Source organism: Plectropomus leopardus, chromosome 3, assembly GCF_008729295.1.
Source record: "Plectropomus leopardus isolate mb chromosome 3, YSFRI_Pleo_2.0, whole genome shotgun sequence".
In the NCBI taxonomy this organism is placed as follows: domain Eukaryota; kingdom Metazoa; phylum Chordata; class Actinopteri; order Perciformes; family Serranidae; genus Plectropomus; species Plectropomus leopardus.
Window position 1 is genome coordinate 20,391,354 of NC_056465.1, and position 26,360 is coordinate 20,417,713.

The 26,360-nt window shown below is 40.4% G+C and overlaps 1 protein-coding gene across 10 annotated transcripts in view; it reads left to right on the top strand.

The window, feature by feature from the left end:
- adgrl2a (adhesion G protein-coupled receptor L2a) overlaps positions 1–26,360 on the top strand; it is a 107,342-nt gene that overhangs the window by 55,916 nt on the left and 25,066 nt on the right. For 5 of the 10 annotated variants that reach the window (XM_042516159.1, XM_042516172.1, XM_042516186.1 and 2 more), the window contains exons 4-7: positions 4,587–4,696; positions 11,356–11,370; positions 12,491–13,291; positions 25,727–26,023. In XM_042516159.1, the coding sequence (XP_042372093.1) occupies positions 4,587–4,696; positions 11,356–11,370; positions 12,491–13,291; positions 25,727–26,023 (1,223 nt within the window). The remainder of the gene's footprint in view (positions 1–4,586; positions 4,697–11,355; positions 11,371–12,490; positions 13,292–25,726; positions 26,024–26,360) is intronic. The other 5 variants (XM_042516166.1, XM_042516199.1, XM_042516208.1 and 2 more) reach the window with 1 other exon arrangement.

A 26,360-nucleotide genomic window follows, 5' to 3' on the forward strand; every position in this document is an offset into this window, starting at 1 on the left:
TGGTATCAGGAGTGCTATCAGTTACACCTTGTTGGCATCTTATCACACCCCTTCCTGCTGTCAGCAGGGAGTGCTCATTTTTAAAGGAGATTTGCATCAAATCCAAGCAGCATTTTCAGTGACACTCTAATTGTACTGATGTCTGCCTCTCCCAAAAGGTCAGAGATGTGATGGGATTACATTTGGAATACTTCAGTGTGATTAACAGGCCGGTCGGGGAAATGAAGGCAATCAGAGCAGAAAGTGGCTCCGTCGTGCCCTTCTTTTAGTCTTACTTCAAGAAAAAGTATTTTTTAGGATTATTTTTTGACTAAGAAAATTCTGACTATTGTTTAATTTTAAATAAATATACCATAAAGTAACTGACGGATGGATACATCTTTAGGATTTTACCCTACTTTAAACCAACTATTTAGTCAGGGTGTGGAGCTGGAAAGGTTTTATTTTGTTTTTTAAACTGGAAAACCCTTTGTTGAATCTCAGACACAGATATGTCAGACATAGTTGTTTTAATATCTGAAAAATAAGTAAATAAGGCACTGCATATTTCTCTTCACATATGGCATATTAGCAAATAACTAGGTGATGTGCCTCCTAAAAAGGTAGCTTACAATAGTTTTAAAGAAAAGTGCTTAAGCTCTTTCTCAACCAGCTAATTATTCTTTCTTTTGCACTACAGGATGAAATAAATTAATATTCTTTCCACTTTTGCTTCAGTAAAATCCTGTTGAGCAGTCAAGGTATTTATAGAAATAGAATGTTTCACTCTGGAGGAAAGTGGAGAAAAGATTCCTTTGACTTAATATTCATTATGTACATGATTAATTACTATATCGCCTCAGACTATCAAAAGATAGTCAGAGATATCATATTTTACATGTATTTAATTAGTGTGCACTTTGAGACCTGTGCCCTGGCAGGCCCAAATGCTGAACTTTTTATAGGAGGAATTTCAATTACATACTCTGCCTCAAATTGAGGTCTAGGACTATGCATGGGAGGAGTCATTAGGGCATTTTCAATTGGTCTCAGGAGATGCCAAGGTTTCACAGATGAGAAGGAATCAGAGTCACACAATCCCATAGATCAGGGCGCCTCTGCTCCACAGCTTGAAAATTAGGGCAATATATCAGAAAGAGCTATCAACACTTATGTCAACATTGTTTCAAAAGAAATATGAGGTGTTTTTTCCCCAGTGCTTATGTCCTGTTGTTTAATACATTTGCCTGAGAAAAGATGGCATCCCTATGTCTCATTAGTGCCATGAATTTTATTTTTGATATCATTCTGTTTCATATGCCTAATATAAACCAGGCAGTCATTTCCCCAGTCTCATTGGAATCTGTTAGATAAAGCACTGTAATTTATATTGCCCCTGCATGATATGCTTATGCATGAGCAAGGGGACAGAATCATCAAAGTGACCATATAATATATGGAAAGTGCTGCAGAGTCATGAAATATTACCCGCAAAACAAGCAGCGTATTATAAGCCCAGCATGAGGTGCATGTTTTAATTCCAAAACAGTAATTCATTTCCATAAAAACAAATATAATATGCTGATATTCTCATCTGTTATCACACATGAAGGTCATTAACAAAATGAAATGTCCCTTGAGACCATCACTTAACACAGATGCACGCACACAGATATAGACACAAACATGTGTCATTAAAGCCCTGTGATATAATATACTCTTTTAACACTGCCAAAAGCAAAATTCCTTTTGGTGAAATCAACATGGGTTTCTATTAAAAAATGTGTGAAATATTTTAATTGGCATACATGCTGATTGGGAGAAATAGAAAAGAAGAAAAGGGAGATGAATTGCTTTTGTGTGCAAAAAAAAAATAGAAAAAAGTAATGGCTTATTCTGCTCTCTGTCATTTTTGTGTTTTAGTAGGGTTTTTATTTGAACACGAGAGCCGTTTGTTTAAGTCGCCGAATAATGTTTTGTCCTGTAAACCATAACACACTGCATGTATTCATGGTATGCAGCTAAAATGTGGTTGGTTTCAATCTAAAACCTAAACAGTTTCCAGCCCCCCGTGCGTTTTTTCAACGCTATACATCCCTCAACAGTAAGCAACTCTCCACTGTTCCAGCGTGCTGCCTAATATTATATTAATAACATTTGGACACAGAGCGGTGATTACCTCAGCGGCCCAAAACAAAGGCAAAACCCAAAGCACAATACAAAGCAACCAGTAATACATTTTCCAATGATCTGCTGTAAATGGGCTCACTGGTCTATGATAAGAAGAAACAAATATTACCTCTGGTCCCTGCTAAATCAGCAGAACAGAGTTATTGATCTGGCTCCTCACATTGCCAATAGAATTTTAAGTCCCCTTGGTAGCAAAGATGGCTTGCTGGGGGTATAGATGTCATTATCATGATTTCAGTACAGGGAAAGGGCGGTCACCTGCAATTCCCCGGGCTTCAGAGCACACCACAACCTCAATTAGGATGTCTGCTCTCCAGATGTTAAAAGCAGCACTCGAAATTAACTTTTGACACTGCTACACATGGCTGGTGAAATGAAAACAAAATGTTTATATACTATATGTGTGTGTGTGTGTGTGTGTGTGTGTGTGTGTGTGTGTGTGTATATGCTGTATATTTATGTGTGTGAGTATTGATTGATTCTGACTGATAATTTTGATTTCTTTTAAGGGATATATATATATATATATATATATATATATATATACTGTATATATCCCCCTAGAAAAATCAAAATAATCAGAATCAATTCTATGTTGTGCAAAATGTGTGTGATTTGTGATTTGTTACATATTAAGGACAGTGCATGCACACACACACACACAAACATACATTATATAATACACATGTATATACATATGTATATAGATATATGTATATACAGATGTATATATATAATGTCTTTAAAAAACAAAAAAAAGTACTGTAAATCACACACCTTTTTCAACATGGAACTGATTCTGATCATTTTGATTTTTTGAGGGGATGCCTTCATTAGTATTTTGGTATTTTCTGCTCTTCCAGGTTGAGAATCATGAAGACTGTAGTAGAAATCATTAACGAGACCTTTGATGGCATTTTGGGTGTAAATTCAAGAGCCTCATCTAGCTACTCAGCATGTTGACGGATTCAGGGAACGAGCATGCTCAAATCAATAAATCAGGACATTTGAGTGGAGCACAGACTGTATTTATTTCGTGCAAATGAGCCTCACCAGATGTGTGTGTGGGGGGGGGGGTTAAATTCTAAATTCACATGAGGCCTCTGTACAATTGTAGTCCGGTGTGAATAACTCTTTGTTTGCATCCACTAATATTTGTTGCATTTGTGCTGTTCATGTACATTAATTTAATTCCACATTTTATATTTAGTTATATTCAGTTATAGTTTACTTGCATTACCCTACCCTAATCCTAATCACTGACCTAAAAATCAGATTTTTCCCAATTGGAGACACAACTTTTGTCCCCACTTAGACAAGCATCCCCAATTAAATTTGTATTTAGTCCCCGAAGGTAGACTCAGTCACACATACACACACACACACACACACACACACACACAAACACACACATTGAATTTTATTCAATCACAACTAGCAGGGACAATTTAAAGAACAGACTGAGCAAAAACAAAAAATGTGTAAAACTGCAGGATTCATTCAGAAAAACCTGGGTTATGTAATATACTGTTGGCCTTTTATTGACTGAGGAAAAAAAAAATGTTGCAGAGCCCTTTTGGATTCTTTCATTGGCCTGCACACATTCAGACAGATTATCCAAGCTTGTGTAAAAGATATTCAGAATAGCACAGCGCACAAAGGACCTCTTACACCAAACATACAGCCGAAATAAATGAGTGCTAAGTGAGAAGTATATAGTCATATAGCTAACATTTCTCATAGTAATACCTACTTTGTTTGTTTGAATTTGAAGATGTGTTTCTACATTTCTCTGCATCACTTGAATTGTGTGTTTTAACATTTATGCGCTTCAGTGTTTGTCTATTAACGTTGCTGCAAAAGGCTACACTGTAAAGTTGATTTTACTTTTAAAAAATCTAGGAAACCAATTGCCTTCAAAAAATGTAAGTAAATATAACTACACATTTTAATTTTAAAGTTTAAGAAAATCAATCCCTCTATTTTTTTTTAAACCAAGTTTACTGTGCTACATATGTGGATTCTGCTGGTTGCAAAGTAATCAATCTTATTTGTATTTTCTTAAATGTTTTAACAAAACTAAACTTGCAGGTCTCCTAACTTTATAATTGGCTAAAATCTCTTTGTGATTGTCAAGTTAAACCAGACTAACTTGTTTTGCAGAAGTTGCCAGCACTTAGAACAAGGTAATTCCACAACTTCACAAAATTAAGTAAATACAGCTACATTTTAAGTTAACTTAAGAATTAGATATAAAGTAAACAAAAATGTATAATAGTTATATTTACTTTTTCAAGGCAGTCAGTTTCCAAGATTGTTTTAAGCAAGATAACAACTTGTCAGATTTCACAGTGGAACATGGATGTAAAGGAACAAGCGTTATCATTGCTGAATTTGTTTCTTTGTTTTTCCCTCAGATGCAACAATCGGACCCAGTGCATTGTGATCACGGGTTCAGATGTCTTCCCTGACCCCTGCCCAGGGACCTACAAGTACCTGGAGGTCCAGTATGAGTGTGTGCCCTACAGTAAGTGTGACCCTTCTGTCATGAATTGACCCCCCCCTCCCCCACACACACTCCCATCCTCTTCTCAAAAGTCTCTTTCTCTCTCTGTCCTCTGTATCATACCATATCCTGTCCCATTTCTTCCTCCTGCCTTGTCCAGACAGTATGCTCTCTTTGTCTGCAACACCTCCCAGCACCATTTCCCTCTGTCTCTTCTTCCATCTGTGTCACACCATGAACTTTTCATGAAATATGACCTGTTAAGCCCTTTGGTCCTCTTTCTGTACTGCCTTTATTATTGATGTGCTCGCCGTGTTTCCAGCCGATCGAGGAGCCTGGTTATGAGGTAGCAGCAACGAGGGAGGGTAGAGGAAGTCATGCTGACTCTCTGCGATGGCAAGCGGGTGTTTCATTACTCAAGTCTTGCTCAGAGAAGTCTATCAGGCGCAAAACACAGCTCACCTTGATGGCTTAATATACATCCATACAACAGGTGTTGCAATATGTTAACAGATGTTTCATTATGTAACAGAACAGAATGGCTCCACTCGTAAGTCAACAACGTAATATTTCATCTAAAGAGATAGTGTTAACATTTTGTCCGCTCCTCAGTTACTAAAATATTCATAGCTCCCAAACAATCTTTAGATTGCCCTTTGAATTAAAAATTCCCCTTTGTCCTTTAAGCTGCCATGTTCATTTGCAATTTGTGAAGAAAATTCCCCCATGTAACCTTTACAAGCTGATTAATGACAAAGATTTAGATGAATTGCCAGAATCACTAATCAGGTGTTACTGAAATAATTAGAGTGGCAGTGATGGGAAGATAGTGTTTGGCAGCTCTTGTAGCTTCAAATGAGTATTTTGCACACTGATGTCTTTAGATGGGTTTCACTCTTGAATCAACTCTAAAGGGAAGTTTAGTCCCAAATATAAATAATGCATCTTTATGCTACATTACTTTTTATATACAACACATTTATCCTGTATTACTCATTACGAGTATACCTGTCCCAGCTGTTCCCCTCAGTGCAGAATCAGAGTGCATTAGTGAACATCATTAGATGGTGAAACTCATTACAACTTAAAGGTTAACCTCTCTGAGGCTTTGAGGACCTGTAATTAAAAATGGAATAAGCAATAATGAGCATTTGAGTCCGCCTTATTGAGCAAAGCCAAATCCTGTAGCTTTCTAAAAAGCCAAACTTGCTGCTTTTTTTTCTTTACTCGCCTCATAGTTAAGTGAAGTATCGATTATGTCTTGCTGTGTTACCTCAAACCTAATAGTAGGATTAGCCTCAAGGTGCACTCATGTCCACCCACTGTTATGATTGTCTTTTGCCTCCTTCTTGCACCAAGGAAACAGTCAAGGCCGGCATAGTGCAGAAAAATAATCTTCCCAAGGACTCTCAGTCCTGGCAAAGTCTGTCTAACAAAAAATTCAAACAGGTCCTCACTTCACTCTAAGCAGTTTCAAACATGCATGTCTGTAGCCCCGTCTTTTTGCTTCTCAAGGTCCATGCCCAACCAGAATAGGACCAAGAACACAGAATGTATCGTATCGCAACTGCCCTGGTAAGTGATTAGTGTTCTCCCAGTCTGACCAGTCAGCCCACACGAGCCCAGTCCAGCCTTTCCCACTCAAGTCTTGTTGTAAACTGTGATAGACTGTGATTCATAGGCAAGTTTCGTGTTATGTTTTTCCCCTCTTACCAATCGTGTGTCTCCTCTTCCCCCAAAATAAAAACCATATACCCAAGATCATTTTGTAGAGTCAGACTAATGCAGAGAAAGGCAATCATAGGGGAAGATTTACTGAGCTTTGCCACACCAGAGCAAAGCCTTACTGCAGTTTTCAGATGGGATAGCAAAGACCTTACTCCAGTTTTCTAGTTTTCAGATGGAATAGATCATATGCCAAATACCAAGATTTGTGATTAAAAACATTGAACTGGTCCAGGAGCTTAGGATCCCCTGGATTTGCCGGGATACAAGACTTGAGAAGTTGTTTTGCAGACAACGTATTAAATCCCCATTAAGCTGATCAACGTTGGGACCGCAGACAGTGTCCTCATTTTGACTAGTAACTGTTGCCCCTCAAAGTCCATATGTGCCATGAAATATAACCAGCAGTTTAATAGCATAATATGATAAACAGTTGTTTCCTTTCTCTATCACCGACTGAATGTAATGTGGTAATTAATCCCTTCTATTGTCTGAGCCTGTGCATAATCACACAAGCAATTTTGGATTTTTTCACTTCTGTGCAAGTGGCCTTTGCAACATGTTGCCTACATTTCCACCATTCTCATCCCTCTGGCTTCATAATTTGGTTCTTGTCATGAACCGCCCTCATTAGCGACAATATCTTCATGTTCCAGCCAAGGATGTAAATTTTGCCTTCACCTGGCACTGAGTCACGCTCTGAATTGGCTCGAGTAATTGCTTGAATCAGGCAACATAAAGGCAGAGATGTTTCTTTATTAAGACCGCTCTGTGCAAGTTATTTTGAGAAATACTGAAGATGAAGAAAAAAGTTGCCATCCCTATATTACCCTTGCAAAACTGCAGAGACACTGCCAGTGGGCATAAACAGTCCTCAATGCTAATATTTTCATTTTCCATCACATTCTCATGCCACTAAACCCCCAGCTCCATGTGACAGTGATGGCTAGATTTTAAAAATTGAAGTTAAGCTGTAAAAGCATGATTTTTGGGTCCCCTTTGGTGTTTTTGTTTCTGTGTTCAGTTTTTCCCCTTCCTGTTTATTCAGTGTAGCTTACATGATGTTTTAATTTAGATTAAAGACTGGAGCCACTAGCCGAGTCTGCAGTTGATGGCAGACATCCATTCATATCAAGATGGAACACCCGATTATTAATATTCATTATATTTTGATTAGTATTAAGTCATAGAAAGCAGGAGATCCATAGAAAGCCTAGTGGAGAAAGTTTAGGGTGTCTGGGGTTAGTGTGAGTTGGCATGTGTCTGATGTTTGTTTGTTTTAATGTTGCTATATTATTATAAGTGACTGACTCTCTTCCCTTCCCCTGTGCAATCTGCAGGAAACCTCCTCGGCTATCTGAATTACTCTCTTCATCCACTGACTGATTTCTGATCACACTGATTGTTATTTCTATTTTTACATCTCTACTAACGTCATCAGGTCTTCCGTCATGTGTTCTCCTTTTCCTTCCAGGTTTCCTTCACGCCATCTCTCTCTCTGTCCTCTTCTCACCTCCTCTGTTTTGTTTGGCTGAAGCAGCTTCTGACAACTTAAATTTTGTTTTTAATTTTTTTGCTTCCTATCCGTATTTGGTCTCTTAGTTAGACACAACACACTTGAATTTCTTCTGCAGAAGGGCGTGCATTCATTTATGGATCCACATGAATCTCTAGTTTCTGCTGCTTTTTTTTGCCACTGAAGCCTAGGTCAGACTCAACAATTCTAACAGATTTAAACTGTAACATGAAACTGCACTAATTGGAGCTGGAGGGGAAACTAGTTTATGATTGCTCACGTTATCCCATGGTGGAAGTTGGCCCGAAATGTATACATTTAGTACTTCAACATTGATCCTCGCGGGCCCGCTGCGGTCGAGCCTTTGTATTGTGAAACCATCTGAGACTGAAATCTGAGAAAGACAAAAACCAATAGAATTGTTAAGCAAGGGCAAAAGCACTGACGCATGCAGCCTGTACTTGGTAGATTGACATCTACATCAGTAAACAGCTGCTATGTTATTGAAAAAGTTCATTGATATTAAACAGCAATGTGCCTTAATCTGTCCATATTAATAAATCTTTTTAAGTTAAAGAAGTTCAATGAAAATTAAATTAAATAAACTACATGCAGGAATCATCAAGCCAGCCCCAGATTTTCTCTTTTCCGTTACATTTGAGTTTCTCTGCGCTTCTTCCTGGATGACTGCTGCGTACAGTCTGGCAGATAAGAACATTTACGCAGAGGGTAGAGTCTCTGCAGATACACACATTTCTTTTGGGTTATAAGTGATGATTAAAAGGGATGACTGTTTTTGACTCCATACATTGTGTTTTTTCAATCATGTCTCCCTAGAAATGACTTTTACATGTTATTAAACTGCTTTCTTATTAGCCGTGTGGCAACATCATTAAAGGAGATGCTTGTGGAGGATGCTTGATTTACAAAGAGCAGGAATTTGACTTACAACTTTGAGTTTGCGTCCAGACTCCTGTCTCATGTTTAGGCAACAATTGCAACTAAACTGAAATGAAATGAAACTGAAATGAAATGTATAAAGTGAGCATTTGTCTAAAACATTCAACATTTTTGGGACTTGACAGATATTTCCTTATTATGTTAATACAAAAAATAATTTATGTCAAACCAATTTGCTGTTTCAAATTGGTTGTATACGAATATAATTTCTGTAAATCTCTCTTTTGTTAATTAAAATACTGCATAGTATATCTTTAAAAATAGACTAACTTAAGTACCATGTACATGGTTGAGCTTGGCTGTTACTATTTTATCATTTTTTTCTTGAAATTTTCTGGACACAATGTAAGAGAAAGTGTTGATCAACAACCTGCTGATTGAAGAGCATGAACAGTCTGACCTAGGCTTTGGACTAATCTGAGAATCTTTTCAGAAAAATAGTTTTAAATTTATTATAGATATGTTTCTAGATACCTTCAGTTGTGTTGCAGTTAAAACTAAGTTGGGGGTTTTCATGCAACGCTAATGCATATGGAATTCCTTTTTTTTTCTTTTTACTTTTGAAGTCTTCTTATGTGTTTCATGAATCAGTCATTAACATCACAGATGAATGGACTGAATGAATGAATTCTTAACATAGGTGCAGTGTTTGAATGTGCACATGTTGGCTAATTTATAGCAGGCTTGCATCAGAAAGCACAGAATTACAAATTAAGAACAGTGTTGTACTGTGGATGCACATTTCAACAGGGAGTGCACAGCTATAATAATTTTTTTTTCTCCAGTGACTTATACTGACAGTTAGTCTGTTGTTTTCTGTGTACATATATGGCTTTATAATTGGAAAATTATGATAACTGTTAAACAGAGGCTGTAGGGATTAGTACACTGTAACGTTGTCCAGAATGATAAAATTACAACTTAATTGATTTAATTGATTAAATTTAAATCTACATGTATTTCAAGGATACAGAAAACTACCACTACTGATATTTAACAGTTTTTTAAGGAGAATTAGGTGTGGTTTATGGTGGTGGGTGGATTAAAATTGACCACTGTTTGAAAGCAACGTGGCCAAAAGAATTATTTGTGTTAAGTGAAATTAAGTGAAATAAATTCATGAAATGATGCATAAATGATTCATTACTGTAGTATTCACTAGTGCCGTAATCAAATCAAGAAAACTTTGTTGAATGAAATTCTAAATACTCTTCAACCAATCGTCTGGTTGATGGGTTACAAAAATCTGCATGTTCTCTCTCGGTTAACTAAATTGTAAAAATGCACTGAGTGCACTCCAGCTGATAGCATTGTGTGTCCACCAAAGTGTTTTTTTTTCTGTCACAGGGCTCAACGTTAACACTTGTAGGGCAAGGAAACTCTGTGTTCAGGCCAGTGTAATGCTTCAAGTGAAAAATAAATATGAGTTCAAAATATATTATCAACAAAAAAACTGCACACTGTAGCGCTTTTCCACCTGAGATGTGTATGCAAGTCCATCTCACACTAAGTGTTGAACAGGACTGATGAGAAAAATCTGGCATACTGGACACTATAGAAGTTAACTTCGGGGTTGACGATATCATATACAACATTATGTTGTGGATTTTAGATTTCTCTGTAACGCTACACACGAGAGAGAGACTTAAGCTTAAGACAGAAGCTAATATTAAAATAAATGCAGTGATAAATCTGAAACTGAGTGTCTTCTGGGATAATGTATCTGTTTTCCGATGAAAAATAAACATTGAAAATTGTTAAACTCTGGGTAAAAGGCTGCGCTTGTCTCTGTTACCAGCTGTCCAGTTATTACAGTGAAAGGGACGGGACAAATATCAGGACAAAGACAATTGCAGCACAAATACGAATTACCATTTTCTGCTAGGAAAATAAATGCTTTGGTGAACACGTGACCTTATTACAGCAGCACCAGCAACTGTCTGACCAATGAGAATGTCAAAGAGCTTATCAACCAACCAATCAACCAGAGGGGGACAGTTCTAGTATGGACAGGTTGGCTCTGAGTCTCCGAAAATGTTTTAATTATCTTATAATCATTTTAACAATCTTCACAACTGAAATTAAATCATTCTCTTGACTTGTCTGGTGTTTTTAATGTGCATCTCAGAATTGCCTGCCCAAACAAAAATCAAAGATTTACACTTGTTAATGTCAGAAATCATTTGCAATACCAGCAGGCAGCTGGCAGTCTAAATCTAAAATCCATCCACCACTGTGTCATAAACTAATTATGACAATTGATCATTTTCTATGTTTTAATCTAACCCCTTCTCTAAGACAGGACCTTGACGGCTGTATCTCACAACTTTCCTGCTTTCTCTGTATAGGTCTACCCGTTTTTGTCCGTGTCTCATAACATGTTTCTGCATATGTAATCATAGCAATGACAGTTAATTCATATTAATCTCTTTTTTTCCCCTTGCACCCCTTTCATTCTCTCTTCCAACGCTTAAAATAGAAGTGGAGCAAAAAGGTAAATAACAGACACGATCCAAACCCTAGCTCCTTGTTTTGTGGCATCTGGTTGTAAACTACCTATTTTCCCATGGTGGCCCCTACAAACCCATCGCAGACGTTATCTTCAGATTCCCCCCAACTGTAATGTTAACGGCCTGTGTAGTGCAACAAGGGAAGTGAGGCTGGCCATAAAAAAAGACGGCACACAGCAGCCAAAAGATGTAAATGGGGGCATATTGGCTGCAGTCCATAGGGGCTTCCTCTTCTCATTCTCCCTGGGTGCTTTTGCTACTCAGCAGAATCTCATATTGCCTGGCTTCCAAACCCTTTTCCATAGCATGCCATGGTAACAGTGTTTCTCGGCCCTTTTTTCAAGCTATTGCTTTCTATTGTCCCCTTTCTCTCCGAGCCCCCCTCCCTTCTCACTCTTCTCCCCATTATTCTCACCTGACCACTTGCTGCTCTTTTCTCTGTTGATTCTTATGCCTCCTTCGCCTCCGAGCACCAACCAAAACACCTCAAGAGACCCTTACTGAAAGTTTTTTAAAATTTTAATGGTTGTGACATTTGCACCACTTGGTAGTGACAAGCCTCTCAGGTACATACCGTAGAGTAGGCGGTGTAACTGAGACATGTCTAAGTACACAAAAACATTTTGCAGACTCTGCTGACTCCTGCTCTCTCATAACCTCTCCCGTCTGTTGCCAAGTGACTTTAGTTGGCTGCATTTTTTTCGTTTACAGGACCAATTGTTTCGTTAAGTTTTGTTTCTGTTCTATCTCCCCTCATTTGTGTTTACTCCCAACAGTAAATGTCTATGAGGCCAAGCTTCTTTTCGTTTCAGACTACTTTATATATTTAAACATTATGCTTAATAACTTTCCTAATCTTTTTTTTCTTTCTATGCACAAAACCAAAATCCTTATACTGCTTGTGAATATTGGCTATAGTTGTTAGTTGTGTTTTGGCCACTCTTTAACGTGTGTCTGTCCCCACTCCTCGCGGACAACCTGTAAAACAAAATGAAGACAACATATTATTTATTATTTATTACATAGAATTTTGTTTGCTTTTATTTTTCACACCTATTAACCTTGACCTGTGTGTTTCTTATTCTACTCTTCTCCTATTACTAGTTTTTCTTTGTCCTGGGACTCTGAAAGCTGTCGGTGATCCTTCCTTTCTATTTGAAGCGGAGCAACAAGCTGGCGCCTGGTGCAAAGACCCACTGCAAGCTGGCGACAAAATCTACTTCATGCCTTGGACTCCTTACAGGACAGACACTCTCATTGAGTATTCCTCCCTGGACGACTTCCAAAACGCCCGGCAAACCATCACCTACAAGCTGCCCCACCGTGTGGACGGGACTGGATTTGTGGTCTACGACGGGGCGGTGTTTTTCAACAAGGAGCGGACCCGCAACATTGTCAAGTTTGACTTGCGGACTCGAATCAAAAGTGGTGAGGCGATCATTAATAACGCCAACTACCACGACACGTCGCCCTACAAGTGGGGCGGCAAAACAGACATTGACCTGGCGGTAGATGAGAACGGGCTGTGGGTGATCTACGCCACCGAGCAGAACAACGGCATGATCGTGATCAGCCAGTTGAACCCCTACACGCTACGATTCGAGGCTACCTGGGACACCACCTATGATAAGCGCTCAGCCTCCAATGCCTTCATGGTTTGTGGAGTACTCTATGTGGTGCGCTCCACCTATGAAGACAATGAAAGCGAGGTCAGCAAGAGCCTGATCGATTACATTTACAATACCAAACAGAACCGTGGGGAATACGTTGATATCCACTTTCCCAACCAGTACCAGTACATTGCAGCTGTGGAATACAATCCGCGAGATAACCAGCTCTATGTGTGGAATAATTTTTACATCCTGAGATACAACCTGGAGTTCGGCCCGCCTGATCCAGCACATGGTAAGAGCCCAGCCTTCCCCCAATCATTTCTTTTCTACACAATATTGTTAAATTGCATTCCTGAAATCGTGATTTTAGCCGCTGTCAAGTGCGCTTTGATATTCCTTTGGTATTCCCCATCTATGTATCAAGTGTCACAGCTGACTGATTTTTAATTTAGAATCTAATATGTGCTAGATATGTTACGGAAGCTTTGGAGTGTAGGAAAGCATCTCTTGGGGGGTTGAAGTGAGTGGGGCTCTGTGGTAAACAACACCTCGAAGCCAGTTACCATATCATAAGGGATCAGTATCTAGGGGATTTGGCGAGGTTTACCATCCGGGCGTTCCCTGAGTCCCTGGTGCTAACGCTCAAGGGACTCCTGCTAGCATATCCCTTTTTTTTAGAGAGAGTATGACAGCGAGAGAGAGATATACTTTCACCTCTGGAAACATACATGCCCGGACAGGTGCAAAGTCTGGCCTGGGGCAAGGTTAGATCATTCCCCAAGTGATGCTGAAACTCCAAATCTCATTCAGCCATTAAAAAAAAAGTACTTCACACTGTGTAAGCAGAGTGTGAGGATTCTAGGTTCTGTCTAAGAGAGGAAGACATGGTATGCACAAGGGAGCAGGATCAATCATTCAGGGTCACATCAGCAGCGTATGTTTTTAATTTAGCTGTCAAGAGCTGAGGGGAGGCTAGCCTGGGCCTGCAATAGTCCTTACCCTGAGAATATAATAACAGTAATCATCCTAATCCCCTCCACACCCAGAGTCCTAAGTCCACGTAATGCTCAACGCAGTCAGTGATGAGCCACAGAGGTCAAGCAACTTTTCCACAGATTATCCGACAGCTCAATATTTATTAACGTGTTTGCTCGTCCACTTTTGTATTGATAGGACATGAGCTGGGGCTGCTGAATTGGGTTCAGACAGTGGAACAGCATCAATGTAGCCAGACTGAGGCAAGCTTTACAGTAACAAAGAATGTAGTCCAGGTTGGAAAGCAAAATTAACCCTTTGACACCTGACCAGATCGGCCTGCTTTCATTCAAAAACATGGGAAGAAGGCAATGAGCAACTGAACAAGAAATGGCCCAAACATGTGCAAGAAATTAGTCAAAAGTTGTGAGAACATTACCTGAGAACAAACAAAAAAAGGAAAAGTAAAAAACAAAAACATAGAAAAGAAAATGACCCTAAGAAAGTGCTATATATATATGTTTTACTTCCCCATTCCAGGTGTTTATTATTATATATTTTTCCTTTTTGTTTTGTTTTTTTTTTTACATTTTTTTGTTTTCCCACTGCCAATAAAACATATACTAAGGTATTTTAAAAATTAGATTTTTGCATGACACAGATTTAGAGCTATTGAGGAATATGCTGCAATCAAAAGGCTTATTTTATGCATGCCCAAAACAAAATGTCACACAGAGAAAATTCAAATAAGTTGATTCTAAGCAGCACCTTGCAGTTGCTATAAAAGTGGGCATGATGTCACCTTTTTCAGCTTTGTAATAAAAAATAATTGTACATGCCGTCATGTGTTTATATATGGTAAACAGATTATTAAGCAGTCAAGCAACAGCCGTTATCTTCTGCTAGGCTGTTATGGATTCTTGGAATAAGCTGTGTATAGACAGGCTGCATGCTCAATTGATTTATTCATTTGCTGAATGGACGCTGATTACTGATGGAGAAATCAGAGGCTTTAACGGGATCTGCCCTGAAATAAGAATACTTTCCGGTTATTGCATGTGTGCGTGTGCGTGTGCGTGTGCGTGTGAGAGAGAGAGAGAGAGAGAGAGAGAGAAAGAGACATATACTTTCCAAGTGTTTATTCACACAGTCAGACCTCCCGAGCACCCAAAGGAACCCACTTCCCTTCCTGTAGATTATGTTTAGAAACACACACTGCCTGACATACTGTACTTGCTCCTCAGGGCTTCTGTATTCACACATCTTTATTTTAACGTCAACGAGGACTCTGTTCTCCCTTCTTGACAAATGAGACACGAGCGCGGACCTGCCGCTGACTAATGTATGTTGAGTCGCAGTCGATGAGCACAAGGCAGAATGGTCCAGGATGATCATCAGGATGTCAATAAACTTGTCCTCCCACATGGCTGATGTTGACACATAAATGATGGCACTTTTTTCTGGCTGTCACTGGATGCCCCTCTCTGTGATATCTTGATGCTCGTTTCAGTGGCTGCTTCAGTGGGCACTGAAACAAGCTATCCAAATGCTTTTGTAGTGTTAAAAGTTGAAAGAATGTGTTTTGAGCAGCACTTGGCCAAAAAAATAAATAAAAATGAAAAGAGCATTTTGCTCAAACCATTGCAAACACATGTGGAAAACATTGTACAACAGTGTGTTGTACAGTGTTTTCTGCAGGTTTTTAATTTAACCAGATTGCTCTTCTTCCAGTGAGATTTCAAAGCCTGTCCAGTGTAATTCCAACACCCCTTTTTACAGAATTTCTCAAGTGCACAAACAACTGTCACATGATTCGCTCCGTCATGGAGTGCAATCACATCAAAGTGATGTTGGGACACTGTGTGGCAGACAGTTGGGTTCTTGTCAAGTCCAATAACGTCGCTCGTGTCGAGGCAAGATCATCTCTTGTAGGATTATGGGAGAGTGGATGGGGTCACATCCAACATGCGGCTCCACTGGAAGTGGACATTAAATGGGTCAGTAAGTCCCACTCTTGGCTTTGACCAGCAGCACCATAATCCACTCATTTAACCATGGCCCCATGCCTGTTTCCCTTCTTGCATATAGGAGCTCATAAAAAGACATATTCCTTTGTCGCGTCTTGTAAGTGAGATGATTAAATTGATTTAAATGAGGTATTCCCAGAGAAAACTCATTATACACCCAATTCTATGGGCCGTTTATTCATGCCAAGCTCTGATATTTGGCCTCAAACCACCAAGTAAGCATATCAAAATCTATTTCTTACCAGGAGTATGCACAAACAGACTCTATTCACTGCCTCAATGGGACACAGGTGAGCCTCGGAAACCTTTTATTTATCCCTTGTCGCAAAATTAGATTCTGAATCACTTCCGTATAAAAGCCCCCGACGCTGCAGTTAACACCCACACAAATCAAGACCTCCTCTTTAATTGTTGAAATGTCAATACATTTGCATACAATTTCAATCTTTGCTGCACCCTCAAATTATACATTTGCGAGTGGGGATTGCAAGGAAGAGAATGACCCAATTTGTTTGAAATTATAAGGTAGGACTCGCTGACGCGACTTGCCAATTAGCTTACAAAACTCTGCATGTGGTCAAAACAATGCCCTGTAGTTTGTGTGTTATAAAAGTGCTTTACAATGCAAAAATGCTCAGCTGTTACGGATGCTTGTGAGTCATATGCATTAGCAGTCACCCCAGAGAGCCTACCTCTTACAGTCTGATGAATATACAGCTCACTAATAAGCACCACTATGATTCATTCCTGTGTTCTGCGGTGCTTACATAGAGGTCAACTTGTGCATGGCAACATTTAGAGAGAAAGCAGAGAAAAATGGAGAGAGGGAAGGAGAGGTATGGATACTTTAAACGTCAACATCAAGCTTTCACAGCCATCTGAGGTACTCAGGTAAAATGGCAGGAGACTTCTCCCTCCTACGCTCACTGGTGTTGCAGGAGCAGGGATCAGGATGTGTTAAAAACGGCCAATTTGTTTGTTTGCCTTGACAACAAACCCCCTCCACTCCCTCTCCCCAACCCCCTGTCAGCTGCCCAAGTGGACACAGCGGTGTGAAAGGAGACTGTATTGACGTGGAAAATCACCCCTCTTTGTTTTTCTGTCCTGTCATATTCTTGTTTCTTTCTCTGTTTGCCTCCATCTTACTCTCACTCTTTCATTATCTCTCTATTGCGTTCAGTCTTGCTGCTTCTGTCCCTCTCTCTCTCATTTTTCTTTTACTCTTCTTCTGCCCGTAGTATCCCACTGTTTTCAGTCGTCCACCTCCTCCACAATCATCCCTGAACGGTGCCTTAAATCTGGATATTTGCATTTGTACAGGCATGTCTACACATACAGTTTATGTTTGGCTGCTCTCCTGAAGTTGGCCTAAAGACTGTTCAAATCATGCCCAACGAGAGCAGGGCACACTAAATGACAGGATTTGAGTAAATCCTTAGCTGTGCCTTCTGGGAAACCGTACGCACACAACAACAGGACGAAGACGGCCATCACGCACATGCAGATCAGGGATCACACTCTATCCAGTTTTGTCATTCAGAAATATTCATCCACAGTTTTTAGTGTTTAGATTCAAGTGACATCATTCCATTAAAGCATTTTGCATGAAGCTTATTTTGTTGTGACTGCACACATTTTTGATTGACCAGATTATGCTTCTGATTTAAACTATTTGAGTGAAAGTTGTCATTAGGGACATCTCTCTGATTTGTTCTCACGTTTGTTCCTGTTGGCCTAAACTCCTGTTGACTGTTGTCAGGATCATACTGATGTTGACTGACTACACAAGCGCGGTCCAGCCAGGGCCAGACCAAGTCAAACACCCCACCGTACACAACAATCTGCAGAAAACAGCCCAGAGTCTGTTCAATAATCCCTTAAAGTGACCTATGACCTTAGACTCTGCAGTGATGGGTCAATTCAAAAAGTCCCATATAGCACTTAAAGGTGTCCTTAAATCCCTCAATCTTATCCATCTTACTGAAAATGTTCTGAACAGTGTAACTTGGGAGGGATTTATGGGATATTACAGGGTTTCCCAAACATTCATTAATTTGTGATGCTCTGCCACAAAAACATCTGCTGCAACAAATAGATTTTCTATTCCATTTATTTGGAGCACCACTGAAATACATATACCATTTAGTTATGTATTGCACCAGTCTTGAAGGACAGAGTGTACTCTGGACACAGATGGAGCAGCAGAACTTCAGGCATATTGAATGTAAAACTTAAGCATTCGTTCTGCTTCGAAAAGTTTGCATTCACTTGCAGCAGCTGCTCCTCTCATCAAACATCTGATCAGCTCTGAACGGATTAACAGATCAGTTATCTACTCTGCAAGTCACAAACTGCTGCTGAGGAAAAATTCATAGAGAGTGCTGCCTGGGCTGCATTCACAAATCCGCAAAAACCTCTGAATTTGGAGAGGGGACACAGATTGATACAAAGGGACACACAAGCATTGAAAAGAAAGTTTGCAGCCATGTGCCCCCAGCTTCAGCTACCGCCCCATATACACTCTCCCGCTGTGGGAAACGCTGATATCTTTAGCTAAAGGTGTCTCTCTTTACTGCCAGACTACAGGATCTCCCTATATGCCAGCTTCCGTTCTTTATTCCTCCCCTGTAGCTTTTTTAACCACCATTTTATGAATCACTGTGACGTTATTCCGTCTATGCTGTGACCCACTGGTCTCATTCTTGGTTACAATATAAGGGTGAATTTAACTTGGGTGATAAAAAGGGGGGAAAATCCCACGGTGGGGATTTACAGTCTTGTTCACAACGTCTCTGATATTACACTGTGGGATAATACCCAACCACCCAGTGTCTGGTGGCAGTAAAGGCTACTCAGCACATGAGGTCGGGGGGGTCACCTGTTACTTCTGAAATCTGATCCCGATCTCTGCAGCTCCTTGTGAGAAATGACGGCCAGTTGTTGCCTGACAAGGAAGAACGTTATGCAAAAAACACACCTGTGATGTTTTCTTATACTCCCAAACTGCTAGTTACCGCTTCTCCTGGAAAGTCTTACCAGCTGATGTAAAACTGCTGTACACAGTGCGGCAAAATGATCCTCACTGACAGCGTACAAGTATGTGGGCAACAGCAAACCCGGGGTTATGATTTAAAATGTCACAAAGAGTTGTTTTACATAAAAGAGAGAGGAGGGGAGGGGGGGGTGATTATGGTTACACTGAGCCCTATAGCCAAGGGGATCCACAGTCTCTTGTTTGATTACAGTCTGACTGTGAAACAAGGCGTATTAAAAGAATTATTACTCAGACATCACAATGGTCCCCCATCACTCCCTGACACACGCCTTTGAGGAGATTTATTTCACACAGGCCTGATTATTGTGTCTATGTGTGTTTCCCTAATCTGTGTATATGCTGTTTTGTGTGTGCTTTTTTGAGTTGCAAAGCCGTGGTAATGTGTGCATGCTCATGTATCTGTGTATATATGAACACCTGGAACAGACATCCTCTTGGCATTAAATATCAGTCTGCTCGGCACACTTAGAGTTAATGCTTGAAATTTGAGGCACGTACAGTACAGAGAAAGCTGCAAGGAGGAGGAAAAAAAGCAGGCTGTAGTCTGGCAGCTGCTGTGTCTGTTCTCTGTACTTTGGTGTCATTCTGTGTGTGAGGGTGTATATGAATGTGTACATGTGTTTATAAGCATGTCTTTGCTCGCGTTTTTTGTGTGTGTGTGTGGGGGAGTGCGTTCTGCCTGCCTGCCTCCCTTTGTCCATATGAATCAATGCGTTTGTATTGTGGGGAAGAGAAATATTGGAGACAGCAGTAAATAACATAATCCAGCTATTAGGTTTTGTTCCCTAAGACATGGACATATACTGTACTCACCCTCACAAGGACATGACTCATGGGAAATTATATGAATTTTCACTCAGCTTTCTTCATATTTACTGCTGATACACAAGCAATCACACGCCGTGTTCCCCTCCACAGCTACAAATGCAGCACAGAGTGAAAGACGTGTAATCCAATTTCCTTTGTGTATTATTGTTATTATTGGTAGATATCAAAATGCATCACAAACATATTATAAATCATCGCACTATTTCAGACTCAAGAACAGCTCCATTTCCATATGAACTCAGAAGCAAGGCTGCATCCAGAGAGGAATGAGTGAAATGCGTGTTTGAAACTGAGATATTTCAGCAGCGGCATTAGCAGAGGAAATAATTTACACTTTTTTTTTCGCAGTTCAACACCTTATTTCAATTAACCTACGCTCAGCGCCGAATGACTTGAAAGCTGATGGGTTATTCATTTATTTTCCATCCACTAGATTATCTTCCCTGTCCCCTGAGCGTGGCCCCCTTCTGATGGCAGAAACAGACTTTGAATTGTTTGAGGTTCCACTGACTTGTTAACTTTTGCTATTCCTCTTCCATTAAGAGGTGATTACCACCCAAGAGCCACATTTCACAGCGTGCAAAAGACACAATTGTTTTACCTTAGTACAGAGTAAGACTTCTACAAAGAAAATGGGAACAAAACAGTAAATTTCCTAAGCAGCCTGGCTTCACATCATTATGAGATTATTCCTTGACAGAGCAGGGGACAAGTGAGATCTAATAATTCTTTTAACTTTTTACACGGCAAATAAGCTGAAACAAATGCTAAATGTGTATTCCTTTTAAAAGTATTAACCCCCCCCCCCGCTAGATAAACAGCACCTGATAATGTGTATGAAACACTACCCTGATGAACAACCATGTGGTGCCTACTGAAAGTCAAGCCATTAAGCATAATATAAAAGACACACACACTGTCGGTTTTCATTTGTCACCCCAGCATGACTACTGGTAAAGTCTCATCTGGGCTCCGTGTGTGTGTGTGTCTGTCTGTGTGTGTGTGTGTGTGCGTGCGTGTGCGTGAGCGTGGGTATTGTTGTGTGTGTGTGTGTGTGTGTGTGAGACGCACCTTGTGAGTGCTTACGTGTATGCATATGCTCCGACAACACTTGGCAAGCCGTGCTCCTCTCGCCTTTTTCCTCTCCCGGATCCACGTCTCTTTGTCTGACATCAATCCCCAAGCCTTTAACCCCAGCGGTAATAACAGAACCACTGAGATACATTCAAGTGCAACAATGTGTGGGCGTTGAATCACAGAAAGAGGTTATGAATAAGTCTGTCCCCACTATTGGCGGTACTTTGGAGCATATCACTCCATGTGCTCACACTCTGTGACAGCTAATTGAAGGTTCCCCTTGGGCTGAGTGCAGCAGAGACATAATAATCAAGGATCCTGTCCTGGTTTTGCTATATAGTCCAAACATGAGATTCGCTGCTTTTGTCGTGATCAAAGGAATATTGCACGCGGAAAGCATTGTAGTGGTGTTACCCCGGTGTTGCCACAGTGGGAAACAGAACTATTTGGTCCATGCTATGAATCACAAAAGGTATGGAAAAGGCTGCTGCAGCACTACCAACAGATCAATACCCATCCCTCACAGCAGCTGCTTATAAACTTATCCCCTTAGACATCTCTGTGAAGAAGTGACTGCCTGAGAGTAGTGTCCATTTTAATACCTACGGGTTAATTCCTCCCAGCTTTCATTGGATCAAATTAAACCAAGCTATTGCATGAAGGTAATGAGATTATTGTGTTGCTGGCAGGATTATGGGGCTGACACGCTATGTACACAGGAACAGCAGTGGTCAGAGAGGCGGCATTGTTTATGCACGGATCTCTCTGGGAAGTATAGCCTACATTCACATTAGCCTCTTTTTCACACACAGGAAAGAGGATTAGTTTCCATCATAAACATAAAATGAAACCCCCCAACAGGATTATTTTAGCCCTTTTGCTTGTGTCCTTTTCATAATATTTCTTGCTAATGAAGCTCTTTAAGGTATAGCTGGATTCTGTGACGCTGCTCGCTGAGAAAAACAATTTTTAGCAATGCCAGCGCAGCTTTTCTGTCTCATGCAGCATTGGCTCAGCAAATCCACCCCACATTACTTTTCCAAATCATCCAGTTTGCAACGGGGCAATCCCTCTCCAATGGAATGCTTTAGGAGAGCCAACCGTATTAGTACTAACCTCGTATTAAGCGGGCCTAACATTAATTACACTCGCTGTTTCGTCGCCGATGGCAGGTACCACCGAAATAAATAAAAAGCTTCAAAGAGATTTAATTGTACATGTTGTAACTAGAGCACGGAGCTCAACATCCCAGCGAGCCATGACAAGAAGCCCTCCTGAGTGAGGGGTGTAGACAAGATACAGTTGTTAGTTGACACGCTAAAGGAATGTGCTTGGATTACAGCAGATGCCTCTTTGATTTATTGGCTGTAGTCGCGAGCCTTTTATCTTAAGTCATGCTGTCGAGCAGCGATTCATTTTCATTTTATTTCTGTCTGCATTCTAAACTCACCATCTACCAAGACTGGAATCTTATCTTTATCATCTTTCATATGTTGGAAATGAGAAACCTATAGAGGGCCCCACAGTTGCTCGGGAATCTTCTGGAGGTTTGCCAAGCAACCCAGACCCAGATGTTTAAAAGAGAAACAATGATAATTATTTACACACTATGTCGACACACATTCATATCCTTTAGACGGAGCTGCGGTTAAACTTAAGCGGATATTTGCCGTGCATTTTTTTGCAACTATTGCTTTCACCTCTGCAAGTCTTCTCCGTGAGTCAAGAAAAACCCAGGGTTATTGCAATAAAAGGGTATTGGTGCAGAATCGAGACAGAAATTTCTCCCATCTGGCTAAATGCTAGTGCTGAAAGGACACTAAGCACAGGTTGTCTCTCAAGCGCTCTGACAGGCCGTGCAGCCGAGAATTTTGCCGTGTTGAGTAAAAGGATACAGGTAGGGGAGGGAGAGACGAGGGACGAGGAGGCTGAGGGTGAAGCCAGCCAGCCAAATCTGCCTTCAGCTCAGTGTCAAAACAGCCAGTCAGCTGTGTACACCTTCATGTCACCTGCTTGTGTGTGTGTGTATGTGTTTGTGTGTATGGAGTTCTAAAGCCCCCAACAGGAGGGAGCACACAGAGTCATCTCCTCTGGTCAATAGAGCCTAATTCGCCACAGGTAGCAGCCAGCCTCAAAGGCGATTTCCCTTCAGCTCGACTGTGCTGAAGCCTCTCATCCACACAGTGGGGCCTATGGTTATAGTAGAGGTGGTGTGCGTGCGTGTGTGTTGGGGGGTGCTATCAGTCGGACCCATTATCCAATGGAGGCAATAGATATGGAGGTGTTGCTGCCTGGGGTCTGGCTGCCTCTCCTCCAATCCTCTGGAAGACAGAAACTGTCTTCTGCTTCTCCAGTTTGGCCCCATTGTTTCTGAATCCTCCTGTCATCGTCTTCTATGTGTGCCTCTGTTTTCTTCCTGCTCCCTCTCTCTCTCCATTTCCCCTGTCCTGCCTCTGACTCTCTCCTCTCTGTCGCTCTGTCTCTTCGATGTTCTGACGACGGGTTGTACTAGCGAGAACGACTGTGCTCAGCTCAAGCAGTGTAACAGCACCTCTTCACATTCTCTGCATGCTCTACAGGCAGCCTAATGGAGGAAATCAAAGTACTCAAATGCGATTAGATTCAGTATGCACGTTGCATTCCAATCAGAGCTCTTTTGATTTGATAGAGCTTAGCCTTTTAAATTCAACCAACAAATCCTTTTTTTTTTTTTTTAACAGAGAGGGTCATGTTTTCTTTTTGTACTTGGAGATATGGAGCAGATTTATATCAAATAGTTAGTGTTTATCAACATTTCATCTATGAAACTCCCTTATGTTCCTCTTTTATGAAATGTAATTACAGTGCTGCTCACATTTCTCTGGTGTATCACATGAAAAATGTCTTCATAGTTTTTCCTTAGTGGCTCATGTTAAATGTAAGGAGTGCACTATTTTCTCCTTTCCCGGGACTGAAACATATTGTTTTTGCCCGGGGCATTGCATGAGTTACTGCACACCTGCTTTATCAGAGTATGAGTTGTAGCAAGAAACAACTGTAAAATGAATGTTCAGGCACCATGGCTACATATACAGGTTCTAGTGAAATTTAATCAGCCATGCCACAAAATCTCCCAGGCAAGAATGATTGTTAGGCAGGAGGATGTTACTGTAATTATTGTCTTGTTCACTGCAGACTGAGTGCCTGGGATAAGCCATAGTCAACGGGAATGCAAATGCGCTTGTTGCACAAAGCACTTAGTAGCAATTTACACAACAGGATACTTGGATGTATAAGCATTACATTGCTAAACATGTTAAGAAACATTAGGACTGTTAGTTACAGGGGGCACCGTTATGGTTTGATAGTACATTAGGGCATCTGCCCACCAGAAGGTCAAGGTTTGAATACCTGTCATAGTAGAAAAATACTTCATCCAGTCCACTCTATGCCACACTAATTAGCTGAGCTCACACTGCAACCGCAGGTCAAATACCATTTGGTTTGCATTTCTAGATTTTAATCCACAACATGCATCATGTTTTCATATAGACTAATAATAAACAGTGTCCATAAATCATAGAGGCGATTATGTTTTCCTCACTGAGCTGCACATCATCACATAACAGCAGTGGTGGATGAAGTACCTAAAGCCACACTCAAGTTAAAGCACATACAGGATATCTGCAGTTTCTTAAAAAGTCTTAAAATGTCCTAAATGTGTAAATATTAAGTTGTTAAATAGTTAAATTTGAATTTGCGAGGTCTTAATTGTCATAAACATTCTACATTATTTCATTTTTACAACTTAAAAATTTAAATTGGTCTTAAATTTGGTTAAAACTATCTTTTAAAACTCTAAAAAAGCATTAATTTTAAGTTTGTAGAATCCTGACTTATATCTCTTCAGAAAATGACTTTGGTGGAAGTTTAAATCACCTGTTAGAATATTAATATTCTAGTATTGGATATTTAAAAAAAAAAATCTCATCTCATCAAGCATGTTTGGCATTAGAAAATAAATCTAATTTTAAGAAAATATATTAAATTTCGTATTAATACGATTTCTCAGCTAATATTGAGCAAGATTAAATGAGTAACGAGCTATAACAATGATTTGCATAATATCCCAGCAGTGGAATAAGACTGTTTTTCTTATGTAAAGAGTGAGATCACTTGCACAACTTCTTCATTTAAGAACCTTAAGAAATGACACAAATCTAAGTTTGTTCATCTATTTCCATGTGTCAGAGTGGGTTTTCTTTCGGTTCTCCAGCTCCCTCCCACAGTCCAAAGACATGCAGGTTAGGTAAATGAGTTACTCCAAGTTGGCCATAAGTGCGAATGTGAGCATAAATGGTTGTTGAATTGTTGGTCTTTTTTCTCCAAAATTAGTCCTAAATGTATTCTTATTGTAGGCTTTTTTAATATTAATACTTAATGAAGACAGACATTCTCAGAGTAAGCTCAATCAAGTGACAAAAATATTTGTTTTAAGGTCTATCTTAAAAAATAAAAGCAAAGAGTTTTAATTTCTTGTCATGAGCACAACTTGCCTGAATTTTAGCATTTTTGTCTGATTTCAAGGTCCGATTTAGTTATTCAGTAGTGAGAAATGTATGCTAGTTTTAAGCATTTCTGCAATGGCAGATTTTTTCTTTGCTCAATTCAAGACAATTTGATTGTATTTAAAACGTTTTGGCTTATTTCAAGTAGGACTGTTTTTGCAGTGTAACAGTGCCTGTCAGAAACATGATGCCTCTGTAACCTCTGTCTCTCTTCACAGCTCCACCGCTGTCAGAAGTCACCACGTCCCCACAGCCTCAGAGAACTACAACCACTACCACAACAACCACCGCACACTGGGGTGTGGCCAACACAACCACCACAACAGGGCTCAAGGAGGGCAGCAGGGGAGCGCCCAAGCCGCCTCCTGTGATTCCACAGACTACTTCCCCTCCGCCCCTTGAGTCCTTCCCTCTACCCGAGCGCTTCTGCCCGGCCACCGAGAACAGAAGCATAATGTGGCCTCAGACCCAGAGGGGCATGCTCGTGGAGCGACCTTGCCCCAAGGGAACGCGAGGTAAACAGGGCTCCCTCTCACCTTGGGGCCGTGTGCACGCTGCTTTCAATATGACCTGAGGCATCCCGAGAGAACATCCCAGAGTTTGTTAGATGTGTCTGATAATCTCGCATACAAGCTTTTATCTATGAAGCATCCGCTGAAGTAGGTGTTCAGAGAAATCGTTGAAGACAGTTTCTAAAGGCGTCAGTTTTTTTTAGCTGTGTCATTGCAGGGCGAAAACATGATTTAGCAATCTGTAACGGCTGTGTTGCAGAGGAGCAGGCTCAGCTGTTTCTCCTGCAGCCTGGGTGGAGACGTGCATCCCTCATTTGATTGTGTGTGAAATCGTGTTAGC